General features: G+C 44.7%; 1 protein-coding gene across 1 annotated transcript in view; it reads right to left on the bottom strand.

Moving 5' to 3' along the window:
• Window positions 1-8262: 8262 nt before the first annotated feature.
• LOC311105195 (cyclin-J-like) overlaps window positions 8263-27941 on the bottom strand; it is a 35914-nt gene continuing 16235 nt past the window's right edge. The window contains exons 4-6 of the mRNA XM_084147251.1: window positions 16501-16800; window positions 13693-13852; window positions 8263-11940 (exon numbers count right to left, since the gene is read on the bottom strand). Of these exons, the coding sequence (XP_084003377.1) occupies window positions 11427-11940; window positions 13693-13852; window positions 16501-16800 (974 nt within the window). The 3' untranslated portion in view covers window positions 8263-11426. The remainder of the gene's footprint in view (window positions 11941-13692; window positions 13853-16500; window positions 16801-27941) is intronic.

Raw genomic sequence — 27941 nt, forward strand, 5'->3', positions numbered from 1 at the left:
TAATCAACACTTGTATCTCCTTCAACAGACAAATTAAAAGGAAGCTGGGCCACCCTCCATTTAAGTTCACCCCCCCCCCCCCCCATAACCCCCACTGCACTCCCTACAGATGGGCTATTTGGCCTGACCACCTTATCCTCCAACAGCACTATCGAAGGCTGGGATAACTGAAAGCGCTTCTCCCACCCCCACTGCACTAGTCTCTACAGATGGTCTGTGTGGCTGGTGTCTTCACTAGTCTCTACAGATGGTCTGTGCGGCTGGTGTCTTCACTAGTCTCTACAGATGGTCTGTGCGGCTGGTGTCTTCACTAGTCTCTACAGATGGTCTGTGTGGCTGGTGTCTTCACTAGTCTCTACAGATGGTCTGTGTGGCTGGTGTCTTCACTAGTCTCTACAGATGGTCTGTGTGGCTGGTGTCTTCACTAGTCTCTACAGATGGTCTGTGTGACTGGTGTCTTCACTAGTCTCTACAGATGGTCTGTGCGGCTGGTGTCTTCACTAGTCTCTACAGATGGTCTGTGCGGCTGGTGTCTTCACTAGTCTCTACAGATGGTCTGTGCGGCTGGTGTCTTCACTAGTCTCTACAGATGGTCTGTGTGGCTGGTGTCTTCACTAGTCTCTACAGATGGTCTGTGTGGCTGGTGTCTTCACTAGTCTCTACAGATGGTCTGTGTGGCTGGTGTCTTCACTAGTCTCTACAGATGGTCTGTGTGGCTGGTGTCTTCACTAGTCTCTACAGATGGTCTGTGCGGCTGGTGTCTTCACTAGTCTCTACAGATGGTCTGTGTGGCTGGTGTCTTCACTAGTCTCTACAGATGGTCTGTGCGGCTGGTGTCTTCACTAGTCTCTACAGCAGGGCAGTGTGGCTGGTGTCTTCACTAGTCTCTACAGATGGTCTGTGTGGCTGGTGTCTTCACTAGTCTCTACAGATGGTCTGTGTGGCTGGTGTCTTCACTAGTCTCTACAGATGGTCTGTGTGGCTGGTGTCTTCACTAGTCTCTACAGATGGTCTGTGTGGCTGGTGTCTTCACTAGTCTCTACAGATGGTCTGTGTGGCCGGTGTCTTCACTAGTCTCTACAGATGGTCTGTGTGGCTGGTGTCTTCACTAGTCTCTACAGATGGTCTGTGTGGCTGGTGTCTTCACTAGTCTCTACAGATGGTCTGTGTGACTGGTGTCTTCACTAGTCTCTACAGATGGTCTGTGTGGCTGGTGTCTTCACTAGTCTCTACAGATGGTCTGTGTGGCTGGTGTCTTCACTAGTCTCTACAGATGGTCTGTGTGGCTGGTGTCTTCACTAGTCTCTACAGATGGTCTGTGTGGCTGGTGTCTTCACTAGTCTCTACAGATGGTCTGTGCGGCTGGTGTCTTCACTAGTCTCTACAGCAGGGCAGTGTGGCTGGTGTCTTCACTAGTCTCTACAGATGGTCTGTGTGGCTGGTGTCTTCACTAGTCTCTACAGATGGTCTGTGTGGCCGGTGTCTTCACTAGTCTCTACAGATGGTCTGTGTGGCTGGTGTCTTCACTAGTCTCTACAGATGGTCTGTGTGGCTGGTGTCTTCACTAGTCTCTACAGATGGTCTGTGTGACTGGTGTCTTCACTAGTCTCTACAGATGGTCTGTGTGGCTGGTGTCTTCACTAGTCTCTACAGATGGTCTGTGTGACTGGTGTCTTCACTAGTCTCTACAGATGGTCTGTGTGGCTGGTGTCTCCTGCTACTTGACCTCACTACATCATCCTCCAGTGATCCCATGGGAAGCTGAAGTACATGTGCATTTTTACATTGCACAATTATTTTGGAAGGAATGAATTGGATGGTAACGGACGGTAATGTGTTTCACTGTGTGACAAGAGTGTGTGCTAAATGTGTGTTCATATTCATAACACACTCTTGTCATTGATAGTGAGGACTTGATTTACATTTACATTACATTTTAGTCATTTAGCAGACGCTCTTATCCAGAGCGACTTAGTAGAGAATTGTCTGTGGGACAGTTTTCATATTCCTCCCCCTCGTTTTCAGTCAGCTAGGCCAAGGTCCTGTTTGAATAATGTGAAAATGTATTGTTGTTGAATGTTTACCCTCTTCCATGAAACAGATCAATGACCTGACATGACTGGATTGGTGTAAGATATTTAGTGTAAGATTTAAAAAAAATTGGAGGCCCCTTACACTTCAGTGTTGTGATGCAAAAATTCTAGCAAAATGTATAGCGCATAGAATTAAAAAGGTATTGTCGGACATTATTCATTCTAATCAGACAGGTTTTTTACATGGGCGATACATTGGAGATACTATAAGGCAAGTACTGGAAACAATAGAACACTATGAAAAATCTGGGAAACCAGGCCTGCTATTCATAGCAGACTTCGAAAAGGCATTTGACAAAGTACGACCGGGGTTTATATATAAATGCCTGGAGCATTTCAATATTGGAGAATCTCTTATAAAATGTCAAGAGGAGTGAAACAAGGTTGTCCACTATCGGCATATCTATTTATTATGGCCATCGAGATGTTAGCTATTGAAATCAGATCCAACAATAATATCAAAGGATTAGAAATACAGGGCTTAAAAACAAAAGTGTCATTGTACGCTGATGATTCATGTTTTCTTTTAAATCCACAACTTGAATCCCTCCACAGCCTCATAGAGGATCTAGATACATTTTCTAACCTCTCTGGTTTACAACCAAATTATGACAAATGTGCTATATTACGTATCGGATCACTAAAAAATAGAAATGTTACATTACCATGTAGTTTACCAATAAAATGGTCTGATGGTGATGTGGATATACTCGGAATACATATCCCAAATGAAATAAATTATCTCACTCCAATGAATTTTAATAGAAAGTTAGCAAAAATAGATAAGATCTTGCTACCATGGAAAGGTAAATACCTGTCAATTTGTGGAAAAATCACCTTGATTAACTCTTTAGTATTATCCCAGTTTACCTATTTGCTTATGGTCATGCCTACGCCTAGTGAACAGTTTTTAAAATTATATGAGAAAAAAAGATTCCATTTTATTTGGAATGGCAAGCCAGACAAAATTAAACGGGCCTATTTACATAATGAATATGAATTCAGAGGACAGAAATTATTAAATATTAAAGCATTAGACTTATCACTAAAAGCTTCAGTCATACAAAAGTTATACTTAAATCCGAACTGGTTCTCTAGCAAATTAGTAAGATTGTCTCAACCAATGTTCAAGAATGGCCTTTTTCCCTTTATTCAGATTACAACCTCACACTTTCAGTTATTTGAAAAGGAAATAATCTCCCAAATATCACTATTTCTAAAACAAGCCATAGAAAGTTGGTTGCAATTTCAATTTAATCCTCCAGAAACGACAGAACAAATAATGCAACACATTTTGTGGTTAAACTCAAATATACTAATTGATAAAAAAAACTTTTTTTTTTTTACAAAATTTAAAAAAAAGGTATAACCTTTGTAAATGATATCATCGGTAGGACTGGTGGAGTTATGTCGCACATGCAGCTAACAAAAACATATGGAAATGTCTGCTCTACTCAAAATTACAACCAAATAATTGCAGCATTACCGCAAAAATGGAAGAGGAAAGTGGAAGGGGAAAAATTTAAGGAACTTGTCTGTCGGCCTTGCATTAAAGAACATAATTGGTTAAAGAAAACTGTGATAAATAACAAAGTACACCAGTTTCATTTAAGGACCAAAGGATTGACAGCAGTCCCATATAGATTGCAAAATAGTTGGGAAGAGATTTTTTACGTACCGATCCCATGGCATAGTGTTTATGAACTGATACGCAAATCCGCGCCGGATTCAAATAATATTTCAATTAAAATTATTGTATAAAATTCTTGCTACCAATAGAATGTTATTTATATGGGGGATACAATCTTCCCAACTCTGCAGATTTTGCTGCGAAGAGACAGAATCATTAGATCATTTGTTTTGGTACTGTCCATTTGTAGCTTGTTTTTGGACACAGGTCCAGGAATGGCTAAAGGTTTGCAATATTTACCTGGAGCTAACCCTGCAGATAGCATTACTGGGTGATCTGAAAAGTCATAGTCAATCGATCAATAATATAATAATACTTTTAGCAAAAACATTTATCTTCAATTTACAATCTGTAGAAACAATGAGAATTGAAAGGTTTCAGAACTTTTGTAAAACATCACAGTACAGTTGAAAAATATATGGCAAATAGAAATCCAATACGGATGGTGTTAAGAGATACTGTAGATGGGTGGTGTTGAATGGAGTTGAAGGATGGGACTAATAACAACTAACAACAACTAATAACAACAAGATAACTAATAATGTAAGCATACTGTGTCCATAAGAAGTATATAGGTTATAGGTTGAGAGCTTTTGTGAAAGAGCACAGTTAGAAAGATATGGCATATAGAAGCAAACCGGATGGACATCATGGGAATGATCGGAGAGGTTGAGGGTAGAGGAAGTTCAGGAATAAAAACAAACAAAATATAATTATTGTAAAATTGACTGTGTCCATAAAATGTATATAGTATGTATAAGCTGGAAGTAGAGGCCTAAGCATTGTTGTTCACTAGTTTACTCCAATTAGGGAAGGGGTGGTGGGGTTGGAAAGTAATAAAGGGAAATATATTTTAGAAAAGGAAATGTATATGTATTTGTATATATATGTATGTATATATACAGTTGAAGTCTGAAGTTTACATACACCTTAGCCAAATACATTTAAACTCAGTTTTTCACAATTCCTGACATTTAATCCTAGTACAAATTCCCTGTTTTAGGTCAGTTAGGATCACCACTTTATTTTAAGAATGTGAAATGTCAGAATAATAGTAGAGAAAATGATTTATTTCAGCTTTTATTTCTTTCATCACATTCCCAGTGGGTCAGAAGTTTACATACACTCAATTAGTATTTGGTAGCATTGCCTTTAAATTGTTTAACTTGGTTCAAACGTTTCGGGTAGCCTTCCACAAGCTTCCCACAATAAATTGGGTGAATTTTGGCCCATTCCTCCTGACAAAGCTGGTGTAACTGAGTCAGGTTTGTAGGCCTCCTTGCTCGCACACGCTTTTTCAGTTCTGCCCACACATTTTCTATAGGATTGAGGTCAGGTCTTTGTGATGGCCACTCCAATACCTTGACTTTGTTGTCCTTAAGCCATTTTGCCACAACTTTGGAAGTATGCTTGGGGTCATTGTCCATTTGGAAGACCAATTTGCAACCAAGCTTTAACTTCCTGACTGATGTCTTGAGATGTTGCTTCAATATATCCACATAATTTTCTTTCCTCATGATGCCATCTATTTTGTGAAGTGCACCAGTCCCTCCTGCAGCAAAGCACCCCCACAGCATGATGCTGCCACCCCTGTTCTTCACAGTTGGGATGGTGTTCTTCGGCTTGCAAGCGTTTCCCTTTTGCCTCCAAACATAACGATGGTCATTATGGCCAAACAGTTCTATTTTTGTTTAATCAGACCAGAGGACATTTCTACAAAAAGTACGATCTTTGTCCCCATGTGCAGTTGCAAACCGTAGTCTGGCTTTTTTATGGCGGTTTTGGAGCAGTGGCTTCTTCCTTGCTGAGCGGCCTTTCAGGTTATGTCGATATAGATACCTTTGTACCTGTTTCCTCCAGCATCTTCAGAAGTTCCTTTGCTGTTGTTCTGGGATATATTTGCACTTTTCGCACCAAAGTACGTTCATCTCTAGGAGACAGAACGCATCTCCTTCCTGAGCGGTATGACAGCTGCGTGATCCCATGGTGTTTATACTTGCATACTATTGTTTGTACAGATGAACGTGGTACCTTCAGGCGTTTGGAAATTGCTCCCAAGTATGAACCAGACTTGTGGAGGTCTACAATTCTTTTTCTGAGGTCTTGGCTGATTTCTTTTGATTTTCCCATGACAAAGAGCAAAGAGGCACTGAGTTTGGAGGTAGGCCTTGAAATACATCCACAGGTACACCTCCAATTGACTCAAATGATGTCAATTAGCCTATCAGAAGCTTCTAAAGCCATGACATCATTTTATGGAATTTTCCAAGCTGTTTAAAGGCACAGTCAACTTAGTGTATGTAAACTTCTGACCCACTGGAATTGTGATACAGTGAATTATAAGTGAAATAATCTGTCTGTAAACAATTGTTGGAAAAATTACTTGTGTCATGCACAAAGTACACCTGCCAAAACTATAGTTTGTTAACAAAAAATGTGTGGAGTGGTTGAAAACAAGTTTTAATTACTCCAACCTAAGTGTATGTAAACTTCTGACTTTAACTGTATATATATATATATATATATATATATATATATATATATATTTGCAAGAAAAAAAAAAACATGGGTGATTGGAAGTGATGCAGACAATTACATTCATGGAAGTTACAATCCATCTGCAATATTAAAGCTGATCTACCCCCTAAAAAAAGTACAGTGGGGGAAAAAAGTATTTAGTCAGCCACCAATTGTGCAAGTTCTCCCACTTAAAAAGATGAGAGAGGCCTGTAATTTTCATAATAGGTACACATCAACTATGACAGACAAATTGAGAGAAAAAAAATCCAGAAAATCACATTGTAGGATTTTTAATGAATTTATTTGCAGATTATGGTGGAAAATAAGTATTTGGTCACCTACAAACAAGCAAGATTTCTGGCTCTCACAGACCTGTAACTTCTTCTTTCAGAGGCTCCTCTGTCCTCCACTCATTACCTGTATTAATGGCACCTGTTTGAACTTGTTATCAGTATAAAAGACACCTGTCCACAACCTCAAACAGTCACACTCCAAACTCCACTATGGCCAAGACCAAAGAGCTGTCAAAGGACACCAGAAACAAAATTGTAGACCTGCACCAGGATGGGAAGACTGAATCTGCAATAGGTAAGCAGCTTGGTTTGAAGAAATCAACTGTGGGAGCAATTATTAGGAAATGGAAGACATACAAGACCACTGATAATCTCCCTCGATCTGGGGCTCCACGCAAGATCTCACCCCGTGGGGTCAAAATGATCACAAGAACGGTGAGCAAAAATCCCAGAACCACACGGGGGGATCTAGTGAATGACCTGCAGAGAGCTGGGACCAAAGTAACAAAGCCTACCATCAGTAACACACTACGCCGCCAGGGACTCAAATCCTGCAGTGCCAGACGTGTCCCCCTGCTTAAGCCAGTACATGTCCAGGCCCGTCTGAAGTTTGCTAGAGTGCATTTGGATGATCCAGAAGAGGATTGGGAGAATGTCATATGGTCAGATGAAACCAAAATATAACTTTTTGGTAAAAACTCAACTCGTCGTGTTTGGAGGACAAAGAATGCTGAGTTGCATCCAAAGAACACCATACCTACTGTGAAGCATGGGGGTGGAAACATCATGCTTTGGGGCTGTTTTTCTGCAAAGGGACCAGGACGACTGATCCGTGTAAAGGAAAGAATGAATGGGGCCATGTATCGTGAGATTTTGAGTGAAAACCTCTTTCCATCAGCAAGGGCATTGAAGATGAAATGTGGCTGGGTCTTTCAGCATGACAATGATCCCAAACACACCGCCCGGGCAACGAAGGAGTGGCTTCGTAAGAAGCATTTCAAGGTCCTGGAGTGGCCTAGCCAGTCTCCAGATCTCAACCCCATAGAAAATCTTTGGAGGGAGTTGAAAGTCCGTGTTGCCCAGCGACAGCCCCAAAACATCACTGCTCTAGAGGAGATCTGCATGGAGGAATGGGCCAAAATACCAGCAACAGTGTGTGAAAACCTTGTGAAGACTTACAGAAAACGTTTGACCTGTGTCATTGCCAACAAAGGGTATATAACAAAGTATTGAGAAACTTTTGTTATTGACCAAATACTTATTTTCCACCATAATTTGCAAATAAATTCATAAAAAATCCTACAATGTGATTTTCTGGATTTGTTTTCTCATTTTTTCTGTCATAGTTGACGTGTACCTATGATGAAAATTACAGGCCTCTCTCATCTTTTTAAGTGGGAGAACTTGCACAATTGGTGGCTGACTAAATACTTTTTTTCCCCACTGTATATATATATATATAGAGAGAGAGTGCATCCCAAATATATAGTGCACTCCTTTTGACCAGAGCCATATAGGAAATAGGGTACCATTTGTGAAGCAGCATTGTTTCAGTAAGGCCATGCCTATATCTCAATAATACCGTACAATAACTTGTATGCTACTTGTAAACGATAAATCAATAGCCTAAATATCATCAAACAAAAGAACACACCGACTCAGTGAAGATATTCAGTTGATTTTTTATTTTTTTTATTTAAATGGCTCATCTGATAAAAGAAACCCCCTTTATCTTTCCGCGTCACATCAACAAAGACTACAAAAAGATCTTTACAAAAATAGAGGTGGGACATTTCTGGTGTCATTTCATTGGACAAGTAGTGTGGTTGTCTGGTATGTGTTGTTCTCAGCACAGTTCTGTGGATATAGAAAAATGCACAGTATCGCTATAGCAACACGTACGCCAGTCAAGGCTGCAATATGCAACATGGTCACAGTGTTCAGAGCTCTCTGCTTTCTGGAAGCAAAGATCAAGGTTGAGTCAAATCACACAATAATGTCAAAGAATAAGTTATAAAAGATGAAGCAGTGGTGAGGGCTATACACAAGACAGTGATGGCTGTGAGAGAAGAGTTCTAGCCATAGAAATAGAAGGAATCATTCTAATGCTATGGTTCTACCAACAAAAACATATTGCACATTGAGACCTCAGGGAGAAGTAGCTTTATAGTGAGGGAAGAGCAAGTTCTTTATCTAAAACAGGGTCGTATTCATTAGGTCACACCGTAGCAAAACGTTTTGCAACAGAAAACAAGCTTTCTTATTCTTAAGTTCATATAGTCCCTCTCTGTTTGTTCGTTTGGTGCCTAATGAATATGACCCTGTACTCCACACCGACTGCATCCATCTTTATGAACACAGGAAGAACAGGAGTAAATAAAATCCACCTAAAATAATATTAATATAAAATAACTAACTGTAGTTAACAAAAAGACAGAATCGTTTTGTCTATAAAAAGTAGTGATGACCGTACAGTGAGTGGGTCTGGGTAGATTGACAGTTCAGAAGAGATCAGTCAGATGCATTTGGTTGCTAGTAACAACATACAGTAGTCTACAAAGGTATGTTTACTACAGTAAGGTATGTTTACACTATAAAAGGTTTAGACACATTTCAGATGCTTGACAGAACTTGCTTAAGCAGGCTTCATACAGCGTTCAATTAAATAATCTCTGATATCTAAGCCTAGAACATTGAGAATCAGAACATGTTCTGAGAACCAGAACACTGCCTTAGTAGTATCGGCATAGTTCAAGTCTGAAAACTGCTGTGGACAAGGTACAACCATAGTAAAATATACACATTCAAAAGGATACCGACAGAGAAAAGGACCAGAAGTTAACACCGTTGCAGATAGAAATGTGATTTATAAGAGCTTCCATTATTCCCTGCTCTACAGATACCCATAGCTGATCTTTAAACAGCACATTATATCTGAACATTCTGTAACGTTCCAACTAACTCTCCTTCTGAGTGTGACTGATTTAGATATTTTGGCCATCGCCACGGTAACCAGCGAGAACCCCTGTGACCCAGAAGGGGAATCTGGATGTGTTTACGTTCCAACAGGAAGTGGAAGTTTTGGGAAATGCAGCGCTGGAAATGTGGGAAGCAATTAGTGATGACAAGCTGCAGATGGGCTGTGTGTTTCATCGTCCGCAAGGTCACGGATTACACCAGGATGCAAACGTACTGCGTTTATATATCTTAGTATATTATTTAAAAAGGCAGGTCCTCTTCCTCTGAGAGACGTAGAGACGTGAGAAACCCTCCTGGGTGCCATGCTAGAACCTACTTAAAGCACACTCAACAGCACAGAGTAAGACGACAGCTGATTGGGTCACCTCAGCAATAGGAGACGGCTGATTGGATATTCTCAGCCTAACAACCTGAGCCTGAATATACAGTTGCTATACAAGGGCACTTTAAAAAATAAACAATGTTTATAGAGTGTTTACGCGCTGGTATAACAAAGAAAACTAAACTAACTTAACCAACAATACTAAATAAAGCAACAACAAATGTATCAATTTAAATAAAAAGCTACGGCCCGTTTCAATGGCATCGTATTCAAGTAATCTGTTACATCAAGTCCCTGATATACACTGTGGTTCATGGAAACAAGTCTGGTCTTCAGCTCACACAGAACCATCAGTTCATACAGAAGGCAGCAGCATTTTATTATGTACACTTCAACAAAGTTCCATGCATAGAATTAGAATTCAAATAATTATATTTCTATGTTTCCAAGTCTCCTTTACCATGAGCATTCCATGTCAGTTCAGTTCCATTTGAAGTCTTTGAGTTGAGGGACATGGAAAACAAAGCTTTACTTTTTAACCCTCACTATGAGACTTGGTGGTTGGAACCCCCCGGAAACAAAGACCCAGGTATGAGGCGAGCTCCACCACAAGAGCAGACTTTGTAAAAAAGAAGAAGTGAAAAGGAAGGAGGAACGGAGAAGAAAGGATGGAGGGAGGAACAGCCCAAACATGACAGCTATGTTAAAACTGTGGATTTCCCCTGCTGTGACAGAACAATGAACTCTGTGGCCTCCCCTCCCCAGCCAGAGAGGATTATGGGTAGGAATTCTCAGATGGCCCCTGTAGCACTTAGTGACATAATCCCTTTATTCACTGGCATAACAGTGATATAAGGCCTTTATATATTGACACAGCAAGTGACATAGCCTCTTCAACTCACTGGTATGTCTGCTTATAACACTTCATACCACTGTTCCCAAGTCAGCAGCTCAAGATGTCACTTTACGGACCTATTTCTCCTCTTCAGTTGAGTTCATATTTTTGGATTACAGTGAGAGAGATCCAGCAGCACTTCATCTTCAACCAGCTGAATTCACAGACAGCCATCACTCAAGTCAAAACACAGGAGGCACTGAGGAGGAATCATGCTGCATAGCCTCTGGTTCACAGTGATAACAACAGTATCATAACCAGGGACATACTGTGACCATTCCACAGTGTTAATGCTACTGCCTTGGCATCATGTTCCTGTGACGTGATCGGAACACAGTGTTCAACATCAGGTCAGTGACATCAGGTGTCATGTCAGTGTGATGACCTCCACGGGATCATCGGTGCCCTTTGACCTTTGCTTGCGTTTGAGCCGTCTTTCTCTCTGTCTCTGTCTGAGGGCGGGGGGCGCAGGGCGCGGGGCGGCCGAGGAGGGGGACGGGGTGCTGACGGAGAGAGAGAGGAGGTCCGCCAGGGAGCGGAGAGGAGGAGGAAGAAGTGATGGAAGAGGAGTGCAGCGCTCCCCGTCCCTGGCTCGGGGTGGTTTGCTGTTCATCCTCTCCTCTGTCTCCTGGCGTCACCTGTCGAAGCAGCCCGCTGCCGTGAAGCCCACGCCCCCCAAGTACCCCCCACTGTAGGCCATGCTGAGGCAGTGTCGCGGCTCCGCTGCCAAGGCTACCTGCATGGAGATGGGGCCCTGCAAGGCCAGCGGTGCCACCCGAGCCCCAGGCTGGAGCCCCGAAGTCAGGCTAGGATAGGAGGGGAAGGCCCCTGCTGTGGAGGTCATGGTGGTGGCCCCAGTGAGCAGCCCCATCCTGTGGCTCTGGAGGAAGTTCTGAGACATGTTGACCACAGCAGGCCCCAAAGCCTGGGAGTCGGCTAGCGCGTGGAGCTGGGACAGGGAGGGGGAGTGCTGGGAGAGATGTGGGAAGCCCACTGGGCCGGGCTGGAAGAGGAGCTGCTGGGCGGTGGAAGTAGCTGGTCTCTGGATGGCTGGGACCAGGGAGAGGTGGGACTGGAGGGAGGAGGTACAAGACAGCGGAGGGGGGGATTTGGGTTTGTTGGCCTCCTTCACATCGTTGTCATGGGCACTGTGGAGAACAAAGAGAGAGAGAGCGAGAGAGAGAAAGAGCGAGAGAGAAAGAGAGAGCGAGAGAGAGAAAGAGAGAGCGAGAGAAAGAGAGAGTGTGAGGGGGGTGGAACAAGACATTTGTTATTATCTGACAAACCAGACAGTGGATTGTCATGTGTTTACAGTTAACCTACATGAGCAACGAGAGAATTAGCATGGAGTCTGGCTCGGTCAAACGCATATGAGTGTGTCTGTGCATACAAGCATGCAATTGGTCCCAGGTCTGTGTGTCTGGCCTGTGTGAGAGACTTAATGCAGCATTGTGAGGTGGTCTCAGGTCTGTGTGTCTGGTCTGTGTGAGAGACTTAATGCAGCACTGTGAGGTGGTCCCAGGTCTGTGAGTGAGTGAGAGACTTACAGCAGCATGAGTTTGATGCAGTGTGTGAGGTGGTCCCAGGTCTGTGAGTGAGTGAGAGACTTACAGCAGCATGAGTTTGATGCAGTGTGTGAGGTGGTCCCAGGTCTGTGAGTGAGTGAGAGACTTACAGCAGCATGAGTTTGATGCAGTGTGTGAGGTGGTCCCAGGTCTGTGAGTGAGTGAGAGACTTACAGCAGCATGAGTTTGATGCAGTGTGTGAGGTGGTCCCAGGTCTGTGAGTGAGTGAGAGACTTACAGCAGCATGAGTTTGATGCAGTGTGTGAGGTGGTCCCAGGTCTGTGAGTGAGTGAGAGACTTACAGCAGCATGAGTTTGATGCAGTGTGTGAGGTGGTCCCAGGTCTGTGAGTGAGTGAGAGACTTACAGCAGCATGAGTTTGATGCAGTGTGTGAGGTGGTCCCAGGTCTGTGAGTGAGTGAGAGACTTACAGCAGCATGAGTTTGATGCAGTGTGTGAGGTGGTCCCAGGTCTGTGAGTCTGGTCTGTGAGTGAGAGACTTACAGCAGCATGAGTTTGATGCACTGGGTGAGGTGGTCCCAGGTCTGTGAGTGAGTGAGAGACTTACAGCAGCATGAGTTTGATGCAGTGTGTGAGGTGGTCCCAGGTCTGTGAGTGAGTGAGAGACTTACAGCAGCATGAGTTTGATGCAGTGTGTGAGGTGGTCCCAGGTCTGTGAGTGAGTGAGAGACTTACAGCAGCATGAGTTTGATGCAGTGTGTGAGGTGGTCCCAGGTCTGTGAGTGAGTGAGAGACTTACAGCAGCATGAGTTTGATGCAGTGTGTGAGGTGGTCCCAGGTCTGTGAGTGAGTGAGAGACTTACAGCAGCATGAGTTTGATGCAGTGTGTGAGGTGGTCCCAGGTCTGTGAGTGAGTGAGAGACTTACAGCAGCATGAGTTTGATGCAGTGTGTGAGGTGGTCCCAGGTCTGTGAGTGAGTGAGAGACTTACAGCAGCATGAGTTTGATGCAGTGTGTGAGGTGGTCCCAGGTCTGTGAGTGAGTGAGAGACTTACAGCAGCATGAGTTTGATGCAGTGTGTGAGGTGGTCCCAGGTCTGTGAGTGAGTGAGAGACTTACAGCAGCATGAGTTTGATGCAGTGTGTGAGGTGGTCCCAGGTCTGTGAGTGAGTGAGAGACTTACAGCAGCATGAGTTTGATGCACTGGGTGAGGTGGTCCCAGGTCTGTGAGTGAGTGAGAGACTTACAGCAGCATGAGTTTGATGCAGTGTGTGAGGTGGTCCCAGGTCTGTGAGTGAGTGAGAGACTTACAGCAGCATGAGTTTGATGCACTGGGTGAGGTGGTCCCAGGTCTGTGAGTGAGTGAGAGACTTACAGCAGCATGAGTTTGATGCAGTGTGTGAGGTGCTCCCAGGTGTATCCAGTCAGTAGGTGTAGAGACGTGGTCCAGCTAGGAGAAATCTGGAGACAGATACGAGACGCCGCTACGCATGCCGCCGCCACCTGAGACGGACGGAAACTCAGGAATGCATGGTCTAGAGGAACACAGACAGACTGTTAGAAATGGTCTAGAGGATCACAGACAGACTGTTAGAAATGGTCTAGAGGATCACAGACAGACTGTTAGAAATGGTCTAGAGGAACACAGACAGACTGTTAGAAATGGTCTAGAGGAACACAGACAGACTGTTAGAAATGGTCTAGAGCAGGGGTGTCAAACGTACGGCCCGCGGGCCGGATCAGGCCCGCAAACGGGTTTAATTCGGCCCGCGAGATGATTTTGAAAAAAATATATATAAAAAAAAAAAAAAAAATTTTTTTTATTTTTATAAGTATAAAAATGCGCTGCCATTTTTCAATAAAATAAACTGCTGTTCCAATTGCGTCCACTGGATGGCGCAATAGCAATTGTGTTAAGCAAGCAAACTGTTTATACCGGGGCAGAGCAAGTAGGTCAAGCACGTGCAGCCAATGAGCTACTTTGTTTTGCCCGCGATATTTATTACGGCTTCTACTTTTAACATTATGTGCTTTGGCACCCTCATTGCCCCAATATGTCTCTGTCAAAAAAGAGAAAAGTGGACGCAGAGTGCAGAGTGTTCCAAGAAAAATGGTCATCCTATTTAATCACGGAATTGAATGGGAAAGCTGTATGTTTGGTGTGTTCAGAGCATGTTGCAGTGCTGAAAGAATATAACCTTTGTCGCCACTATTTGAGTCTTCATGCCGACAAATATGACAACTTTCAAGGACAGCGGAGATGAGAGAAGGTGAATGAACTGTTGGCGGGTCTGAAGAAACAGCAGTCTGTGTTTACTCACAGCCGAGACATCAGTGACGCTGCAGTGAAAGCTAGCTACCTCATTGCTAATGAAATCGCAGTGGCTTCAAAACCATTTAGTGAGGGTGAATTTGTAAAAACATGCATGATGAAGGCAGCGGAGATTGTGTGCCCTGAAAAGCGGCAGGCTTTTGCAAATATCAGCCTGACAAGAAACACAGTTGCAGACAGGATTTCCGATCTTTCAGTGGATTTGGACAGCCAGTTGAAGCAAAAAGTAAAGTCATTTATTGCGTTTTCGGTTGCAATTGATGAAAGCACGGACATTACAGATGTTGCACAACTGGCCATTTTTTCATCCGCGGAGTTGATGACACATTGACCGTCACCGAGGAGTTCGTGGAGTTGGTGCCGATGACAGATACAACGACAGCAGCTGATATTTTTACCGCACTCGTCGGCGCGCTGGACAGGGTCGGAGTGGACTGGTCCCGCGCTGTCAGCCTGGCTACAGATGGTGCGCCCTCAATGATCGGGAAAAAAAGCAGGCGTTGTGACAAAGTTCAGAGAGAAAGTGCAATCTGCAAATGGAGGACGTGATTTTTTGACTTTTCACTGTATTTTGCACCAGGAGGCTTTGTGTTGCAAGTCATTAAAGATGGATAACGTCATGAAGGTGGTCATCCAAACTGTTAATTTCATCCGATCCAGAAGCCTGAATCACCGTCAGTTTGACAGCCTTCTCAGAGAAAAAGACCACATCTATGGCCTGCCATACCACACTGAGGTAAGATGGTTAAGCCGAGGTGCTGTGCTGAGGCGTTTCTTTGATTTACGAGAAGAAATTGAACAGTTCATGGAAGAAAAGGGCAAACCAGTGTTAGAATTTCATTCCGCAGAATGGATGCCGGACCTTGCATTTATGGTGGATGTTACAGAGCACCTGAATAACTTGAACAAACAGCTGCAAGGGTGCAACAAAGTTGTCACGCAGTATTATGACAGCATACGTTCTTTCAAGTTGAAGCTGTCATTGTGGGAGACGCAACTTGCCGGTGGTGATGCAGCTCACTTCCCCTGTCTGAAAAATGTGTGCGCGACCCAACATGTGGCAGACATGAAGCGGTTCAAAGATAAAATAACTGGACTGTTACGGGAGTTTGAGCAACGCTTTCAGATTTATGTTTATATGTTTTTATGTTGATGTGCTATTGTTTTTAATTGATTTTATTTTATTTGTATATTTAACCTATTCTTGACTCAGTGGTTCTTGCACTTGTTTGGGGAACAGGATTTCATTATTTATATCTACATTTCTGCCTGAGAAATGACACCCTGATATAGTTCTGTGATCTGTGAAACAGTTCTGTTAATCACTGAGGCATTGTGTGTTTGTGTGTTCTTTTTCTTTAGAATTTTCAAATAAACTTGACGTGTTTTATGATTAATAGTGATGTTGTGCTTGTACTATTTTGGACACACTGTCCTCAGGCTCCAGCTTTATGTTGTATGTTGATCGTATTAAAACAAAGAAAACAATCTGAAGTTGTTGTTTTTAAGTTATATATATACCATGATTTTTCCGGTCCGGCCCACTTGGGAATAGATTTTCCTCCATGTGGCCCCTAAGCTAAAATGAGTTTGACACCCCTGGTCTAGAGGAACACAGACAGACAGTTAGAAATGGTCTAGAGGAACACAGACAGACTGTTAGAAATGGTCTAGAGGAACACAGACAGGCTGTTAGAAATGGTCTAGAGGAACACAGGAGGCTACACATATTTCATAACAGTCCCTCTATTTCCCCCCCCTCCATCTTGAACCTTTCCCCCTGCGCTCTCATTCCTTCACCACATCCATCACCTCTACTTCAATCCCTCCATCCACCTCATCACCCCTCACCTTGCAGTGACACCTCCAGGAAGTAGTGTGTGTACTTGTCCATAAAGCCTTTGGTCTTGGAGAGGGAGGAGAGAGGCCAGCCGTTGTACAGGTCTCCCTCCTGCACCGAGGCCTGGAGGTAGTGGTCTATGAAGTGGGCTGGGGTGGGCATACACAGGTTCCAGCTGAACGTCTCCAGCAGCAGCAGCTCCATCTTGATGAGGTCTCTCTTGTTGAGAACAAGGTTCAGAGAACACATGAAGCCCAGGGAGTTCAGCTGCTCCAGCTTAGGTACCCGATCCTCCCTCTCCTCAAACTTACCTACGGGGGAGAGAGGGGTTAGAAGGTAGGCTATACAAAACCTTTCCTAATAAATAAAAAACACTGTCGTTTTATGCGGGGAACTTTGTCAAATTAAAATTGTATTAGTCACATGCTTCGTGAATAACAGGTGTTAGACTAACAGTGAAATGCTTACGGCTCCTTCCCACCAATGCAGAGAGAAAGAAAATAGAGAAATAATAGAAAAGTAAAACATGTAATAATAAAAGTAATAATAAATCCACAGTGAGTAACAATAACTTGGCTATATACAGGGTACCAGTACTGAGTCCATGATAACTTGGCTATATACACGGGGTACCAGTACTGAGTCCATGTGCAGGGGTACGAGGTAATAACTTGGCTATATACAGGGTACCAGTACTGAGTCCACGATAACTTGGCTATATACACGGGGTACCAGTACTGAGTCCATGTGCAGGGGTACGAGGTAATAACTTGGCTATATACAGGGTACCAGTACTGAGCCGATGTGCAGGGGTACGAGGTAATAACTTGGCTATATACACAGGGTACCATTTACATTTACATTTTAGTCATTTAGCAGACGCTCTTATCCAGAGCGACTTACAGTACCAGTACTGAGTCCATGATAACTTGGCTATATACACGGGGTACCAGTACTGAGTCCATGATAACTTGGCTATATACACGGGGTACCAGTACTGAGTCGATGTACAGGGGTACGAGGTAATAACTTGGCTATATACACGGGGTACCAGTACTGAGTCGATGTACAGGGGTACGAGGTAATAACTTGGCTATATACACGGGGTACCAGTACTGAGTCCATGTGCAGGGGTACGAGGTAATAACTTGGCTATATACACGGGGTACCAGTACTGAGTCCATGTGCAGGGGTACGAGGTAATAACTTGGCTATATACACGGGGTACCAGTACTGAGTCCATGTGCAGGGGTACGAGGTAATAACTTGGCTATATACACGGGGTACCAGTACTGAGTCGATGTGCAGGGGTACGAGGTAATAACTTGGCTATATACACGGGGTACCAGTACTGAGTCCATGTGCAGGGGTACGAGGTAATAACTTGGCTATATACACGGGGTACCAGTACTGAGTCCATGTGCAGGGGTACGAGGTAATAACTTGGCTATATACACGGGGTACCAGTACTGAGTCCATGTGCAGGGGTACGAGGTAATAACTTGGCTATATACACGGGGTACCAGTACTGAGTCCATGTGCAGGGGTACGAGGTAATAACTTGGCTATATACACGGGGTACCAGTACTGAGTCAATGTGCAGGGGTACGAGGTAATAACTTGGCTATATACACGGGGTACCAGTACTGAGTCGATGTGCAGGGGTACGAGGTAATAACTTGGCTATATACACGGGGTACCAGTACTGAGTCGATGTGCAGGGGTACGAGGTAATAACTTGGCTATATACACGGGGTCCCAGTACTGAGTCGATGTACAGGGGTACGAGGTAATAACTTGGCTATATACACGGGGTACCAGTACTGAGTCGATGTACAGGGGTACGAGGTAATAACTTGGCTATATACACGGGGTACCAGTACTGAGTCGATGTACAGGGCTACGAGGTAATAACTTGGCTATATACACGGGGTACCAGTACTGAGTCGATGTGCAGGGGTACGAGGTAATAACTTGGCTATATACATGGGGTACCAGTACTGAGTCGATGTACAGGGCTACGAGGTAATAACTTGGCTATATACACGGGGTACCAGTACTGAGTCCATGTGCAGGGGTACGAGGTAATAACTTGGCTATATACACGGGGTACCAGTACTGAGTCCATGTGCAGGGGTACGAGGTAATAACTTGGCTATATACACGGGGTCCCAGTACTGAGTCGATGTACAGGGGTACGAGGTAATAACTTGGCTATATACACGGGGTACCAGTACTGAGTCGATGTACAGGGCTACGAGGTAATAACTTGGCTATATACACGGGGTACCAGTACTGAGTCGATGTGCAGGGGTACGAGGTAATAACTTGGCTATATACATGGGGTACCAGTACTGAGTCGATGTACAGGGCTACGAGGTAATAACTTGGCTATATACACGGGGTACCAGTACTGAGTCCATGTGCAGGGGTACGAGGTAATAACTTGGCTATATACACGGGGTACCAGTACTGAGTCCATGTGCAGGGGTACAAGGTAATAACTTGGCTATATACACGGGGTACCAGTACTGAGTCGATGTGCAGGGGTACGAGGTAATAACTTGGCTATATACACGGGGTACCAGTACTGAGTCGATGTGCAGGGGTATGAGGTAATAACTTGGCTATATACACGGGGTACCAGTACTCTCTTTCCCCCCCTCCATCTCTCTCTTTCCCCCTCTCCATCTCTCTTCCCCCACATATCTCTTTCCCCCACATATCTCTTTCCCTCTCTCCATCCCCCCCTCCATCTCTTCCCCCTCCATCTCTCTCTTCTCTCCCCCCTCCACATCACTCCCTTCCCCCCCCTCCATCTCTCTTTCCCCCACATCCATCTCTCTTCCACCCCTCCATCTCCCTCTTCCCTCCACCCCTCCATCTCTTTCCCCCCTCCATCTGTCTCTTTCCCCCTCTCCATCTCCCTTTACCCCCTCCACATCTCTCTCATCTCCCCCCCTCCACATCTCTCTTCTCCCCCACATCGCTCTCTTTCCCCCCCTCCATCTCCCCCCTCCACATCCACATCTCCCTCTTCTCCCCAACATCTCTTCACCCCTCCACATCTCTTCCCCCCCCTCCACATCTCTTACCCCCCCTCCATCTCTCTCTTTAATCCTTGGTTTTTCCTTGCCTCTCACTCTTTCCCACACTGTTGCAATTTCATCACTCACATTTATCCTCATTCCCTCCCTCCTCTCCCTCCCTCCCCCCCCCCCCCTCGTCTCAAGGCCAGCTGAACCGGTGTGTGTGTGTCTATCTATCTATCTATCTATCTATCTATATATATATATATATATATATATATTGGGGCTCTTCACCAAGTGTGAGTTTTACTGCTGATACTGCAGCCTACCATTAACCCTGTAGAGGAGAGACATACAGAGCCCAGCCAGCAACCAATCACCCCAGCAGGCCATAGCAGGCCAACCAATCACCCCAGCAGGCCATAGCAGGCCAACCAATCACCCCAGCAGGCCATAGCAGGCCAGAGGAGGCAGTTAACACACAGGCTGTAATGGCGTCTAACAACCAGAAAAGGAAACAACTGCTGTTCTGTTCACTCCCACCCACCCACTACTCCAGTTGCTTTAGTATAGGACAGGCCCAGCCCACTCCAGCCTAGACCCAGTCTCAGTCCACACTTTCCCATTCACCCTAATATTCTATAAGTTAGTAGTCTAGACTCCTGTGGCCACAGGCGCAGCCATAAACGGCCATGAATACCACCCCCCACCATCTCTACAAAACCGCCTCTTTCATCCTGGTAGGGACATTGGGTTGTCAGTCTTCTCATTTTCTTCCATGACGTCTCTTTGGTTTACTCCTTGTATTGGCTGTTGATTGGGAGTGTGTTTAACACAAAGTGATACAAAAAAAAACTATTTAAACTGAAATGACATTTCTGGTAAGAGGTAGAACTCATAGGGACATATACAAAAGTGTGATTTAGTACTGCAAGCTGCTTTTTAGTGTTTATGTTAATTACAAGTAGAACCTGTCCTGTTTCATGAGAACACAGTGGGGGGGGGGGGGGGGAGCGAGAGATCGTCCAGTCAGTGCTTCCTCTGCTGAGCCAAGTGCATGCCTGTCCTCTTCAGAAACGAACCGCCCTCAGGAGTACTGGGGCTGTGGGTCGACCCTGTGGACGTGGGCTGAGAGGCTGTAGAGGTGTGCTGCTGAGGGATTAGACTACTGCTCAAGGAGTTTAGAAACCTGAGAACCTGCTGGGGGATTAAACTACTGCTCAAGGAGTTTAGAAACCTGGCAACCTGCTGAGGAATTAGACTACTGCTCAAGGAGTTTAGAAACCTGATAACCTGCTGGGGGATTAGACTATTGCTCAAGGAGTTTAGAAACCTGATAACCTGCTGGGGGATTAGACTATTGCTCAAGGAGTTTAGAAACCTGGCAACCTGCTGAGGAATTAGACTACTGCTCAAGGAGTTTAGAAACCTGAGAACCTGCTGGGGGATTAGACTACTGCTCAAGGAGTTTAGAAACCTGAGAACCTGCTGGGGGATTAGACTACTGCTCAAGGAGTTTAGAAACCTGATAACCTGCTGGGGGATTAGACTACTGCTCAAGGAGTTTAGAAACCTGATAACCTGCTGGGGGATTAGACTATTGCTCAAGGAGTTTAGAAACCTGAGAACCTGCTGGGGGATTAGACTATTGCTCAAGGAGTTTAGAAACCTGGCAACCTGCTGAGGAATTAGACTACTGCTCAAGGAGTTTAGAAACCTGATAACCTGCTGGGGGATTAGACTATTGCTCAAGGAGATTAGAAACCTGAGAACCTGGTGGGGGATTAGACTATTGCTCAAGGAGATTAGAAACCTGAGAACCTGCTGAGGGATTAGACTACCGCTCAAGGAGTTTAGAAACCTGAAAATGCGCTTCACCAGAGTTTCAGAGAGGAAGAAAAAAACGAACTACTGTTACAATCTTCACTAAAGTCACAGAGAGGAAAGGATCCTACTGTTACAGTCTTCACTAAAGTCACAGAGAGGAAAGGATCCTACTATTACAGTCTTCACTAAAGTCACAGAGAGGAAAGGATCCTACTGTTGCGGCCTTCACTAAAGTCACAGAGAGGAAAGGATCCTACTGTTACGGCCTTCACTAAAGTCACAGAGAGGAAAGGATCCTACTGTTACAGTTTTCACTAAAGTCACAGAGAGGAATGGATCCTACTGTTACGGTCTTCACTAAAGTCACAGAGAGGAAAGGATCCTACTGTTACGGCCTTCACTAAAGTCACAGAGAGGAAAGGATCCTACTGTTACAGTCTTCACTAAAGTCACAGAGAGGAAAGGATCCTACTGTTACAGTTTTCACTAAAGTCACAGAGAGGAATGGATCCTACTGTTACGGTCTTCACTAAAGTCACAGAGAGGAAAGGATCCTACTGTTACGGCCTTCACTAAAGTCACAGAGAGGAAAGGATCCTACTGTTACAGTCTTCAGTAAAGTCACAGAGAGGAAAGGATCCTACTGTTACAGTCTTCACTAAAGTCACAGAGAGGAAAGGATCCTACTGTTACGGCCTTCACTAAAGTCACAGAGAGGAAAGGATCCTACTGTTACAGTCTTCACTAAAGTCACAGAGAGGAAAGGATCCTACTGTTACAGTCTTCACTAAAGTCACAGAGAGGAAAGGATCCTACTGTTAGTGTTTCTCTCTACCTCATCCACAGACATACTTTATTGATTTCTATGAATAACCACACTGCTAGATCCTGTCAATGCACTCTTCATTAAAATAATCACCTCTCCTATTTTAGCACTGCTAGCCTATAAAACTGGACATTGAATAATCTAAAGGAACACACTTCTACAGTCAGTCACAGATAGTATCAATAAATCAAACTACAAAAACCTACTCAACATCCACCAACCCCTTCAGAAAGTATTCATACCCCTTGACTTATTCCACGTTGTTTTGTTACAGCCTGAACTTAGAATGGATTATATATACTTTTTTCATCACCCATTTACACACAATACCCCATAATGACAATGTGAAAACATGTTTAGATTTGTATTTATTTACATAAGTATTCACACCCGAGACATTACTTGAAGCACCTTTTGGCCGCGATTAAGAGCTTTCCACACCTGGATTGTGCAACATATGGCCATTATTATTTTCAAAATCCTTCAAGCTCTGACCAATTGGTTGTTAAATCATTTTCAGGTCTTGCCATAGATTTTCAAGTAGATTTAAGTGAAAACTGTAACTCGGCCACTCAGGAACATTCACCGTCTTCTTGGTAAGCAACTTGTGTAGGTTTGGCCTTCTGTTTTAGGTTATTGTCCTGCTGAAAGGTGAACATCTCCCAGTGTCTTCTGGAAAGCAGACTAAACCAGGTTTTCCTCTAGGATTTTGCCTGTGCTTAGCTCCATTCCGTTTCTTTGTTTATCCTGAAAAACTCCCGTCTTTAATTATTGCAAGCATACCCATAACACTTTGTATTCATGACAAAAATATAATTGCTTTGCCAAATCTTTTGCAGTATTACTTCAGTACCTTGTTGAAAACAGGAAGCATGTTTTGGAATATTTTTATTCTGTACAGGTGTCCTTCTCTTCACTCTGTCAATTAGGTTAGTGTTGTGGATTAACTACAATGTTGTTGATCCATCCTCAGTTATCTCCTGTCAAATACATTAAACTCTGTAACAGTTTTAAAGTCACCATTGGCCTCATGGTGAAATCCCTAAGCAGTTTCCTTCCTCTCTGGCAACTGAGTTAGGAAGGTAGTGACTGGGTGTATTGATACACCATCCATAGTGTAATTAATACCTTCACCATGCTCAAAGGGATATTCAATGTCTGCTTTTTTATTTTTTTTACCCATCTACCAATAGGTGCCCATCTTTGTAAGGCATTGTGGTCCTCTGTAGCTCAGCTGGTAGAGCACGGCGCTTGTAACGCCAAGGTAGTGGGTTCGGTCCCCGGGACCACCCATACACAAAAAAATTTATGCACACATGACTGTAAGTCGCTTTGGATAAAAGCGTCTGCTAAATGGTATTATTATTATTATTAAAACCTCCTTGGTCTTTGTGGTTGAATGTGTTTGAAATTCACTGCTCGACCTTACAGATAAATGAATGTGTGGGGAACCAAAAATGTTTCTCTATTATTGCACAAAGAGTGAATCCACGCAACTTATTAAGCACATTTTTACTCCTGAACTTATTTAGGCTTGCCATAACAAATGTCTTGAGTAAATAGGTATTCAACCCATTTCAGCTTTTCATTTGTTAATTTGTAAAAATGTAGATAAACATAATTCCACTTTGACATTATGAGTTATTGTGTGTAGGCCAGTGACAAGAAATAGCAATTGAATCCATTTTAAATTCAGGCTGTAGCGCAACAAACATTTTCTGAAGTCCATCTCTCCCTCCCCCTCCCTCGAATTTGCCGGCTCGTCTTTCATTCAGATGAAATTGGTCACAGCTCCACCACAAACCCCCCCCCCCCCCCAATGAGTGAGTGTGTCCGTCCTATAGGCTCTGCCGGTTCACACAATGTAGACGCATACTGACCTCTGACCTCTAGTGCCTAACGCTTGTGTGACCAGGAAGAATCCTCGGCCCTCTCATCTTGTGTCCTGTCCAAGGCCTAGGGGTGTGGAACACTTTGGGGGAGAGGCAGAAGGGAAGGGTTGCCATAGCGCTCCCTAAAGTGAAACACTAATCAATAACAAAACTAAACTAAAGTGAAACACTAATCAGTCCTAAGAAACAAAATACCTCTATCGAACCAGAACACAAAGTCATTAAATACATCAATGGCATTAAATCAAAATCAAATGGCATTAAATAATAAACTAGCCTACATTATTTTGGAAGGGAAAAAAAGCAGCATTGAAGAAATCACTGTCCTAGATCACAGCCATTTTACCGTCGACTCATAATTCCTTTATCAGACCACGGATGAATTCTCTCAGAATTACAATCAAGCATCAGAGAGACAGACAGCGAGAGAGGGGAGGAGAGGGGGGACTGCGGGGGTCCCCTGTTAATCTACATATCGAGTGGCTCAGTTCAAACATGTGCTGTTTTGCATGCCCCCTCCCCATTCCTCCCTGTTTAACAACAGCGGTCGACATCTCTTTGAAGCACCGCTCAGCTCGTTTCCGACCCCCCCCAGGGGTGGAGGTGGAAGGGGGGTAGAGGTGCTTTAGGGCCCCCAGCCTTGTCTCAGGACTGGTTGTGCCTGCCTGGGCCCTGACAAGGTGAGTGGGACACAGAGGAAACACTCCTAGCAGTGGGGCTATGGTGGGGAATAACTCCATCTGGAACACTCCTAGCAGTGGGGCTATGGTGGGGGATAACGTAATCTGAAACACTCCTAGCAGTGGGGCTATGGTGGGGGATAACGTAATCTGGAACACTCCTAGCAGTGGGGCTATGGTGGGGGATAACGTAATCTGGAACACTCCTAGCAGTGGGGCTATGGTGGGGGATAACGTAATCTGGAACACTCCTAGCAGTGGGGCTATGGTGGGGGATAACTCCATCTGGAACACTCCTAGAAGTGGGGCTATGGTGGGGGATAACGTAATCTGGAACACTCCTAGCAGTGGGGCTATGGTGGGGGATAACGTAATCTGGAACACTCCTAGCAGTGGGGCTATGGTGGGGGATAACGTAATCTGGAACACTCCTAGCAGTGGGGCTATGGTGGGGGATAACGTAATCTGAAACACTCCTAGCAGTGGGGCTATGGTGGGGGATAACGTAATCTGGAACACTCCTAGCAGTGGGGCTATGGTGGGGGATAACGTAATCTGGAACACTCCTAGCAGTGGGGCTATGGTGGGGGATAACGTAATCTGAAACACTCCTAGCAGTGGGGCTATGGTGGGGGATAACGTAATCTGGAACACTCCTAGCAGTGGGGCTATGGTGGGGGATAACGTAATCTGAAACACTCCTAGAAGTGGGGCTATGGTGGGGGATAACGTAATCTGGAACACTCCTAGCAGTGGGGCTATGGTGGGGGATAACGTAATCTGGAACACTCCTAGCAGTGGGGCTATGGTGGGGGATAACGTAATCTGAAACACTCCTAGCAGTGGGGCTATGGTGGGGGATAACGTAATCTGGAACACTCCTAGCAGTGGGGCTATGGTGGGGGATAACGTAATCTGGAACACTCCTAGCAGTGGGGCTATGGTGGGGGATAACGTAATCTGGAACACTCCTAGAAGTGGGGCTATGGTGGGGGATAACGTAATCTGGAACACTCCTAGAAGTGGGGCTATGGTGGGGGATAACGTAATCTGGAACACTCCTAGCAGTGGGGCTATGGTGGGGGATAACGTAATCTGGAACACTCCTAGCAGTGGGGCTATGGTGGGGGATAACGTAATCTGGAACACTCCTAGCAGTGGGGCTATGGTGGGGGATAACGTAATCTGGAACACTCCTAGCAGTGGGGCTATGGTGGGGGATAACGTAATCTGGAACACTCCTAGCAGTGGGGCTATGGTGGGGGATAACGTAATCTGGAACACTCCTAGCAGTGGGGCTATGGTGGGGGATAACTCCATCTGGAACACTCCTAGCAGTGGGGCTATGGTGGGGGATAACGTAATCTGGAACACTCCTAGCAGTGGGGCTATGGTGGGGGATAACGTAATCTGAAACACTCCTAGAAGTGGGGCTATGGTGGGGGATAACGTAATCTGGAACACTCCTAGCAGTGGGGCTATGGTGGGGGATAACGTAATCTGAAACACTCCTAGCAGTACCACTATAATGGCTAATGATTTAGTGAGGTGTTGTGATCTCATATCTGGTTTATCTGATAAACTAAATACCCCTGGAAATTGAGTTTTAGTCAGATAAGATATTAAGCAGAAGCATGAAGCCTCGACACGTCAACCTTGCTTGCAGCCAGTCACAAAAATACACAATTGCACGGACAAACACATGACAACCTCCAGCCCCGTGTCTCTGCACCCCTCCCCCACCCTGGGCCAGGGCTGGCTGCTCCTGTTGACCGGCTTTTGTTTGGCCCCGACTCAGGGAGCATATGGCAGGTGCCCCTCTCCCTCCCTCCACACACAGTCCCTCCCACCCTCCAACACCCCAGGCAGGCCTTCCACAGTGTGTGTATGGTGGGGGGAGTAGTTGCTCTTTTTAAAGCCCCTTCTCTGTAACGCAAACCGTTAGCCACCCTATTGCAGGTCATCCACAGCCGGTACACACAATGCAACAACCCACACACAACATCCAGACAACCATTAGAAAACATTCAAACCCACCCACTGAACCAATGCACCACTAGCATACTACGTGGTTCCAGCTACTAGGCTCCATGTAGCAGGACAGCAGCATGGGACACATACAAAATAACACACAGCTTAGAACTAAAATGTCAGCAGCCATCTGCGCTCATTGAGGGGGAACAGATGGATACACCACACCAATACAATGTTGCAGAAACACATGACCTGAGCTCAATGAGATTGCATGAACATAATGCTGTATATCTACTGGAAAGACGCCACTTCTGACCTCATCATGCAACAGACTGTTTAAATGGAGAGACGACTACACTGGGAGAAAAAAATAAAACACAGAGCCAAACTCACTGAGTGACTCGGGGGGGGGGGGGGGGGGAGAGAGAGGAGAGAGAGAGAGAGAGAGAGAGAGAGAGAGAGAGAGAGAGAGAGAGAGAGAGAGAAGAGAGAGAGAGAGAGAGAGAGAGAGAGAGAGAGAGAGAGAGAGAGAGAGAGAGAGAGAGAGAGAGAGAGAGAGAGAGAGAGAGAGAGAGAGAGAGAGAGAGAGAGAAGAGAGAGAGAGAGAAAAAGAGAGAGAGAGAGAGAGAGAGAGAGAGAGAGAGAGAGAGAGAGAGAGAGAGAGAGAGAGAGAGAGAGAGAGAGAGAGAAAAAGAGAGAGAGAGAGAAAAAGAGAGAAAAAGAGAGAGAGAGAATGAGTCACAAGTCTATGATTTCATTAGTGAGGACAAATAGCTGCTATGCAGAGCAGTGGTCCGACTTCAATGACAGAAGAGAGGGATACCAGGAAGAGTAATGTTGAAGTCACTGGGCCACTGGGCATGAGATCACACACAATGTGCATCCTAAATGGAACACTATTCCCTATATAATCAAATCAAATGTTATTTGTCACATGCGCCAAATACAACAGGTGTAGACTTTACCGTGAAATGCTTACTTACAAGCCCTTAACCAACAATGCAGTTAAGAAAATAGAGTTAAGAAACCATTTACTATATAAACAAAACCAAAAACCAAAACATAACAATAATGAGGCTATATACAGGGGGTACCGGTACCGAGTCAATGTGCGGGGGTACAGGTTAGTCGAGGTAAAATGTACATAGGGCTAAAGTGACTATGCATAGAAAATAAACAGCGAGTAGCAGCAGTGTAAAAGCAAAGGGGGGGGGGGTCAATGCA

Source organism: Coregonus lavaretus, assembly GCF_964263955.1.
Source record: "Coregonus lavaretus genome assembly, chromosome: 29".
Lineage (NCBI taxonomy): Eukaryota > Metazoa > Chordata > Actinopteri > Salmoniformes > Salmonidae > Coregonus > Coregonus lavaretus.